The sequence below is a fragment of the Nasonia vitripennis genome, chromosome 1 (genome assembly GCF_009193385.2).
Source record: "Nasonia vitripennis strain AsymCx chromosome 1, Nvit_psr_1.1, whole genome shotgun sequence".
Classification (NCBI taxonomy): Eukaryota; Metazoa; Arthropoda; class Insecta; order Hymenoptera; family Pteromalidae; genus Nasonia; species Nasonia vitripennis.
In genome coordinates, this window is record NC_045757.1 from 2,623,500 (window position 1) to 2,632,358 (window position 8,859).

Sequence of the window (8,859 nt, forward strand, 5' to 3'; positions counted from 1 at the left end):
CGACCACAACCGGGTCACGCACAGCGACTTTCTTCCGCTCCTCGACGCGCGACAAATTGATACCTCCCACACGTGTATTATACGCACTGATATTCACCCCGCCGCATAGTCATAGGTTTGTTTAGCAAAATCGCGTGCTAGCACTGCGGTACACAGCAGCCGATGACACGATCGGTCGAAGGCGAATTAACGGTCGCGGCCGCAGTCGCCGGAACAAGAACAAGAATCGTTCTTCGAGGAAAAAGAACTGTTATAGTAGGAGCGACTCGATCGAGGAGAGTCTCTACGGGCTATTACGGCCGATCTTGTTTTTCCCCCCTTTGATGCGCTCTCTTCGTGTTGTTTGCGATTTTTCTTTCTTTTTTTTTTTAATTCATTGCATTTTGTCGGAGAAGAGGATGTAGCAGAGCGTGTTGGAAGAGGGAAAATTGTTTTGGATTCGAAAAATCAGCTGACCTTATTGTCGAGCCGATGGAGAAAGCCGCTCGATTAACTCGGCTGATGATAATTGCTGCATAGGTGCGAGTAGCTTTGTTGAGCTTAAGTGGAGTGAACTTACAGTAGGATAAGGATTCCGTACTTTTTTTTTAAATTTCCATTGCGTCTTTAATCTTTGGATTTTTACGCGCGTTAATCACATAAGTCGACGTAAGCGTTGACGCATTATAGAAAAAACGAATATTAAAATTTCCAGAGTTAATAAATTCGAGATGTCGGCCAAAATAATTAATCGACAAAGTTAAACATTCTGGTATTCACGTGACGATTTTGACACTCCGAACATTTTCTTCAGTCAACAAACGTCACACGTATCTATCTACAATTTAACTGATGAACGAATTTCCGCCAATAATTTTGTGCCCCTATACAATCACCCAAAATCGATGAACAAACATTTAAATTCACATATCAGTAGATATAATTAAACTAGCGAGCTGTACAGGTATAGATAACAGTAGTCACGTGTTGCGCGACAAATCGCGAGACACGCCGCCGCCAGTAGCTACTTTACTTTCTCTGCGCCATCGCGATTCACGCTAATCCACGTAAATCCGTTCCATTCCACTTCGCGCCGTGAGCCGTTAATCCAAGGAAGCGGAAACTCCGCAACTCGCACTTCTGACTCTTTCCGATCGACGGCTGCTTCGGCTTCCAGGCTTTTGCGCTGATGCGATGTATTGCGCTGCAGCTTGGGCTGATGAATGGATTTATTTTTCGCCCATCAAGGTGTTCACTAGCTTTAAACTGATATCGATTTTTATCGAATTAAAAATGCTAAACCAGACTGCCTAGAAATTATTTACATGCCTTTAATTGAATTTTAATATTTATAAGACAAGAAGCAAGTTACATAAGAATATTCATTCCAAACTAATTTACAGTAATTTTTTGTTCTTTATAGACTAATAGAAGATTTCCAATCTTCTTTGATAAGATCAGAAGCTTTTTCTCCAATCATAATTGTAGGCGCATTGGTATTTCCCCTAATAACAGCGGGCATTATCGAAGCATCTATGACTCTCAAACCCTTGATGCCGTGAACTCGAAGTCTCGAATCAACTACTGCTTCTGGATCGGCCGAAGGTCCCATTTTGCATGTTCCAACTGGATGGTAGAATGCCTGAACGTAATTTTTGGCTACACAATGGAAATACTTATCGTCGTCTGTGGCAAACTTTTCACATGCAGGCGCTGGTGTCTTTACAGCAGTCAATCCTGATTTCTTGAACGATTCCGTTTCGATCACCCTCTTCCACAGCTTCATTCCGGCTACTAAAGTTTTTAAATCTTTTTCGTTGGAGAAAAAATTAGGGTTTATAATCGGATTGCTAAAAGTCGGATCTGTTATGTTCAATATCAGCCAACCACTACTATCGGGTCTAGTCAAGGTTGTGTACATTATATAGTAACCGCGATACGCAAGTGCAGCACAGGTCGCATTACCCTCCACACCGTTTACGATGTCCACTTTATTAAGGCCAAACATTTCTATGTCGGGAATACCAGGTCGAGTTTCGTACTCTGTCTGAAGATATGCTGTATTATCGAGGATCCCTCCAGACATCTTGTAAGAACCCTCCTTGTTTTGCATGAAATTCTTTACGTCTTCTACGTATTTATCGGCGTCATTAAAATTTTGAAAATCATTTACTACAAATTCGTATGGACTTAACCCAATATGGTCTTGATAATTTTTTCCAACCGGCAAATTTTTTACAACTTTAATACCTGCCTCATTAAGATGATCGACTGGACCGATTCCGGACAACATCAAAAGTTTAGGGGACTCATAAGTACCAGCTGATAAGATTACTTCTTTATTAGCAAATACTTTTTTTGTTAATTTTGTTCCAGGTTCTACGTATTCCACTCCAATGGCCCTCTTCGATTTTGGATGGATTATAACCTTTGTAACTTGAATTTTCGTTCTCACAGTTAGGTTAGACCTCACTCCACGTATTGGTCTTATAAATGCGTCATTAGTACTTTGACGAATGCCATCTTTTAATGTAAACTGAATTCTAGCTGTCCCTAAATTCTCTCCAGAGTTATAATCTACTTCTTTCAAGCCTGTTTCCTTCCATGCGTTGTGAATGCTTTCGGCATATTTTTCCGGTTCTCTTAGTTCGACGCTCAAGTAGCCGCCGATCCCGTGATTTGTAGCATCTCCAGCTGGAATTTTCTAGAATTTAAACAGTTTGCTCAATTGTTCTTATCATCAAAACGATCAATACAACGTCATAAATACATACGCTTTTTAAATTTTCCGATTTTTTGAAATAACGCAGAACGTTATCCCAGTTCCAACCAGGGTTTCCTTGCTTCTCCCAATCATCATAATCTCTCTTCATTCCCCGATTGTAAATCATTGCATTTATGGAGCTGCTGCCTCCCATTACTTTTCCACGAGTAATGATGCACTGATATGGACTGAGTTTACATACTTCCCCTTTTCTCAGATAATCGTAGGAAGAAGCAATAGTACTGTCCGGTAACACTCCTAATAAGCCTGGAATTTCTGTAACCACTGGCTGTTCGTCTCCAGCTTCCAACAGTAATATCTATCATCCGGTAACGTGTATTAAGGCATGGAGATTTTAAGGAATATTAAACGGATCACAAGGAATTGTAATAGCATACCTTCCAATTTTTAATTTCAGTCAATCTGTTGGCTACAACACAACCAGCACTTCCAGCGCCAACAATAATAAAGTCATATTCATTGTCAAGTGCTCTTGCAGAACGAAGTTTATCATCACGGGAATGCCCCAAATATTGGCTTAAGAATGTCAAAAATGTTAAAAAAGACGGTTGACAGGACGAAATGAAGTAGTTTGTAAAGCACCCTTCAGTTATATTAGCAGGATGCCAAGTCATCTTTGTAATTCACTTTTTTATCAGACATTCGTCATTCAGTGCTGTATTATTGAAACTGAATTTTTCATCGGCTAGACAGGTTTATTTATACCCAAATGAATGTGCGTTTTAACTTGATTTATGTATTTATTTTTGCAATTGACATCAAAGGTGAAATTTTTGATTTTATCATAAGTCATATTCAATCCATTATATTATGTGTATTATTTAAAGATAAAAATATTTACCCATTACATTGTAAGTACACTTTTATTTGGTATTTAAAAGTACCGACGTATTAATTAACCCAGAAAATAGTGCATTAAAAGCATGTGTAAATGAGATGGATAAAGTATATTTTAAAAGATAATACACTTGGGAAAAAGTGCGCGGAAATCAATCATTTACTGATTTCTCGAACGAATGAAGCAATAAAATAAGTTATAAGAAGAGGTAAAAATCGCCTAACGCACCAGTTTCGAATCGTATTTTGCATCACAAGAGCCAAATAATCATATCAAAGTTCTGAGCTTGAGGTAAGAATAGGTAAGAATAGGTAGAATATATATATATATATATATATATATATATATATATATATATATATATATCCTTAATTTTAAAAACAAAATAAAATAGAATGCATAGCACTGTCTACACACCTGTTTTGCCACTTTCTACGTCAAGGGCTTATCAGAAAAATTTAACATATTCAAAATCCACTGTTCTCAGATTAGTTTACGCATTATACACAAGACGTTCGAATCTACTACCTTGAAAATGTAAGATAACACGGGGAGCATTCATTCTCCCGAAGAACCTCAACAGCGATTACCGCAGACGAAGGGTCGCCTATACGAGCAGGTAGAGTCGAGAGAGGAACCTGTTCTAGTGAGCACCCTCACCTTTCCTCATGGAAAGGGTAGCAGAATCCGATTGCAAGAGTTTCCGGCATTGTTTCACGAGCTTATCGGGCCGCGCGATAAGACGAGAGCATCGCGTGCAGAGCCAAGGTCCTTTCGAGATGGACATCTGCTCGTAAAGAAGGTCTGAGCAAGGTTAGAGTCCACGACTCCTTGAAGATTTACGACGAGAGCGCGTTAAGCGTATCTCGACTAATGACACTTTTTGCACGACCGCGTAGGCGGTCAGCGTTTATTGCGAGAATTCAATGGACGACTGTGCGCGAGGAAGAGGGAAGGACTTTGTGGGTAAAGCTACACTACGCTTCGTTGTTTGCATTTCCAGGAAATTTTTGTTCAACAATTTTATTGCAACCGCTTCCAACCAACTGTACGTCAGTTCTATAATTGTCATTGCAGAAATAGACTCGGGCGCAATTACACGGAAAAAGTATATCAAACTAGTGTAACAAGTGAAACGATGGTGAGTAATGAAGATACGCGTGCAAGTCCTGGCACTAATAATTTAATCTGCCTCACGTACTTCTAGCTCTATTTAAACTTTAATTCGTTTCTCTCCAGAGCGTAGGCCACACTCTCTCGAGAAGAAATCTCCGATGAATCGGCATTTTCCTGACACACACGCGCGATACTGTGTCGCGGATCTATAAAGGCCAGACACATGTGCTCCTATTCAACAGTAAACGAGAATAAAAAAGAAGTATCGTTTTCCTTCCTAGTAGCCAAGCTAAGTGGCATCCGACGTGACGTTGCAGTAACGTGCGTCGATTATTTCTCTTCCAACGTCGGCGACTCGGTAGCTGTAAAGTCAGGACACCGAGCTATACAAGAAAGTCGCTTTTAAAATCTTTTTACTGCATTTCCGATAAGAAAAATGTAAAAGTTTCGTTCGTAAAAGCTGCTAATAAAGATAGGCATAACCGTGTATGTAAACGAGCTTATCAACGGATAAGATTGTATTGTTTTCTTTGTAAGCTTATTTAATCAGTTTTGAATTTTAATGGCGATTTGCAATAAGAGAAGTAAAATACTGGGAAAGCTTAATACATTAGTCAGTGATAGCTGTGGCCTGCGTGAGGAATTGTACGTTTTACCTGTGGATCCATCGTAATATTATGTCTTGGTCACCGACTAATATAACTAATGGCTGTTTTTCGAATCTCTTCGTTACATCTTGCCAACCTTCTTTTCTGACATTTTTGACGATTTTATCGCAATATTTCGGACACTCCTACGATGCCAGATTCCATACTACGAAAAAAATCGAAGACGAATATGATTTCATTATTGTTGGCGCTGGAAGTGCCGGTTGCGTTCTAGCCAATAGATTGAGTGAAATTGAAGGATGGAAGGTATAACGCCGATAATCAATCATTCTTTTTTCAGTTTTAATACTACGACTCGATGTAAAAAATATATTATGCAACAGGTGCTACTCATTGAAGCTGGCGATGAACAGCCATTAGTCTCGGACTTACCGGCGTTCTATCCGGTTTTGCCTAAAAGCAGCGTAGATTATACATACGGCATTCAGCGAGATCCCGCAGAATGTGAACGTAATAATTGTGTCTACAGTCGTGGCAATGTGATGGGAGGCAGCAGTTCGATAAATCTTTTAATCTACAATCGCGGAAATAGAAGGGAATTTGATGATTGGGAGAAAGAAGGTAATTCCGGATGGAGTTGGAAGGACGTGTTGCCATACTTCAAAAAATCAGAGGATTTCAGACAAGTAAGCGATTCCTTTAAAAGCAAATTATATAGTTTCGAGATAGTAGCATTAGAAAATGCATTTTAGAAACTTCCGGCTGGTGATTCGAAAAATCATGGCACTGGCGGATATTTGGGCATAGAATTGTCGAAGAATAAATTCAACGAACAAGCTGATTCCTTCATTCAAGGTTGGGAGGAATTAGGCTTGAAAGAAGTGGATTACAATTCTGGCGATCAGATAGGTACATCAAGACTGCAGCTTACGATGAAAAATGGGATTCGCCAGAGTACCAATGCTGCCTTCATAAGACCGATTCGGGGTGAAAGGTCAAACTTGACTGTAAGAACTAATACTAGGGTCACCAGAATAATTATCGATCCAGAGACAAAAAAAGCTTCGGGCGTGGAGTATGCAAACTCTGGTACAAAAGTTACCAAAAAAGTCTTCGCTAAGAAGGAAGTCATAGTTTCCACGGGTGCTATTGATTCTCCGAAACTTTTAATGCTGTCCGGAATCGGCCCGAAGGATGATCTTCGCGAAGCAGGCATCGAAGTCATTAAGGATTCACCCGTGGGTAAGAATTACCAGGATCATGTGGCTGTGTCAGCGTTGTCTTATAAATTAAAAAATACCACAAGGGCCGACTCTAAAAGCTTTCATAAAATATCTGACGGCGTTTTCTATTATACGGTATATTTTAAAACGCCGCTAGAAACACGCACGGGAATGCCCGACATACAATTATTTTACTTTGGGATATCAAAGGGTATGGATCGTTACGGTAATTACACGTACACTGGAACTCTGGATGCCAATATTGCCGTTTGCTACTTGACGTTGACGTCTCCCAAAAGTCGAGGTTGGATTAAATTAAATATGTCCGATCCTACTTGGGGTGATCCCTTGATATATCCGAATCTCTTTACGGATCCTGCAGATTTGGAGACAGCAGTCGAGGCTATCAAATTTGCCGATAAACTATCTGAAACTGAAGCCTTTAAAAAATCAGGCTTAGTTGCAGTTTATAATCCAGTTCCTCCCTGTGAAAAGTTCATATCTAACAAAGAGGAGTACTTTCGATGCTTTGCCAACAACTATCACAACCCTTTTTACCACGCTTCCGGCACCTGTAAAATGGGACCAAAAACAGATCCAGAGGCCGTCGTAGATTCTAGACTACGTGTGTACGGTGTAAAGGGCTTAAGAGTCATCGACGCATCGATAATGCCCAATGTCACAAGGGCGAATACCAATGCACCCACGATCATGATTGCTGAAAAGGGCAGCGATATGATCAAGGAAGATTGGTTGTAGAGGCTTGCAAAAAATTCAGTCGACCAACCACAAGCATAATATAAATACACAAACTCGATAAGCTTTACTATAATCAACAAGCACTCTCGTAGAATGTCTGCAAAGCAACCCCGCTGATCGACTGATGGTCTATCTGCTGCCGCTACGAATTAAGCAAACAGGTTGTGACGAAGATCGGATGCGTGCGTCTGATAAGGTTAACGCCCGAACGAGAGTGTGTATCTCATTAAAACTGAATAGTTTCTTCTAAGTAGTTCGTTGATGCATTTCTTAGCATAGGCACGTATCGTATTAGTATGCGCAAATTAAGTTTTGGTGAATTGTTCTGACTCACCCCCACTTTCAACAAGAAAAAGGATAGAAAAACTGCGACTTACCTAAAACAGAAAGAAAAATTGTTCGTTATAGTAATTGTGTAAAATTAAAGTTCATAAAAATAGTAATAAAAATGCATATAATTATGCTGTATTATTTCACACCGTCTTAATAAGCCCCGACAGTAGTTATATCATAGCTCCTGGAAAAAATACGGTTAGCGGTGCGAGAAGAAAAAGCAGATATTATACAGGCGTCGATGCGGTGTCGGCTCCCCGAGCAAGCACCCATAGAACTGTTAAGCAGGCTGTTAGATCATAAAGTCTTTATCGCACGAACGTGAAAATTAATAGATCGAGACGCGTAATTGTATTACTTTAGCCGGGTTTTTGTTAGATCCATCGTAACTGGATTCAAAGTGTGTACCATCGAATGTTCGCGAAAAGAAACGAATCGGGAAATAAGCCACACATAACTTGCAAGTCGAAGAAAAGCTCTTCCCCCACAGGGATTCATTTGCGAGAGACGCGACTCGTAAATACAGCAGTCCAGCCTGGACATCGAAGAGGATGTCCAAGGATAAAAGGATCGAAGAAGAGAGAGAGGAGAGAATATAAGAAGAAAAGGAGGGCGTCGCGAGTGGTAGTAGTCACCCATATCGATCGGCTGACCTACACACACCGCGCCCAATTTCTTCTCTCTCTCCTCTCTATAACCTGCAGTTTCGCGAAACGCGAAACCGATATTAGAGACTGCATTAGCCTACATAAGACCTTTTCTTTTCCACTACGCGCTGTGATGCAGTGTAAACGCGGCGGTCGTTTTAATGATTCGATGCTATAGCGGTGATATCGCTTTCCAGCAGAGAAACGGTTTTATTAATCGATCGCCGCCGAGAGCCGATGAGAGAGACGAAAAGTGGATGTATACATACTCTTTGGAGTAGATAATTGGCGTCAACCGCGCCGCTATCTTCAAATTAGAGCTGGCAATTATAATCGGAGAGACGGAGAGAATGGGGTTAATCGAGGGGACTTCATTATGCACGAGCGGGATGAGATGATCTTCTGGTGAAAAAATCCAATCCGTTGGAGTGAATCATAACATATATAGGGCGAGAGGAAAACCAGGAGCAACGGCGGCGTGAAATATTCAAACGGATGCGCCCGACGTGGACTGAAATTACTACACGAGTGTATGAACGGCTACATCGTCGAGTGGAAAACACATCTTGTG

At 40.5% G+C, this 8,859-nt stretch overlaps 2 protein-coding genes across 2 annotated transcripts; one reads left to right on the forward strand and one right to left on the reverse strand.

Moving 5' to 3' along the window:
* Nucleotides 1-349: 349 nt before the first annotated feature.
* LOC100123365 (glucose dehydrogenase [FAD, quinone]-like) lies at nucleotides 350-3,831 on the reverse strand. Its single transcript, XM_008204931.2, has 3 exons — nucleotides 3,142-3,831; nucleotides 2,754-3,062; nucleotides 350-2,683 (listed from the first exon to the last, which is right to left on the reverse strand). The coding sequence occupies exons 1-3, from the start codon at nucleotides 3,376-3,378 to the stop codon at nucleotides 1,397-1,399; spliced, it is 1,833 nt and encodes a 610-aa protein (XP_008203153.1). The 5' UTR covers nucleotides 3,379-3,831; the 3' UTR covers nucleotides 350-1,396.
* A 1,039-nt stretch (nucleotides 3,832-4,870) lies between these two features.
* Nucleotides 4,871-7,787, forward strand: LOC100123371 (glucose dehydrogenase [FAD, quinone]-like). The gene is made up of 3 exons (XM_001606955.5): nucleotides 4,871-5,632; nucleotides 5,710-6,012; nucleotides 6,079-7,787. The coding sequence occupies exons 1-3, from the start codon at nucleotides 5,396-5,398 to the stop codon at nucleotides 7,306-7,308; spliced, it is 1,770 nt and encodes a 589-aa protein (XP_001607005.1). The 5' UTR covers nucleotides 4,871-5,395; the 3' UTR covers nucleotides 7,309-7,787.
* Nucleotides 7,788-8,859: the final 1,072 nt, after the last annotated feature.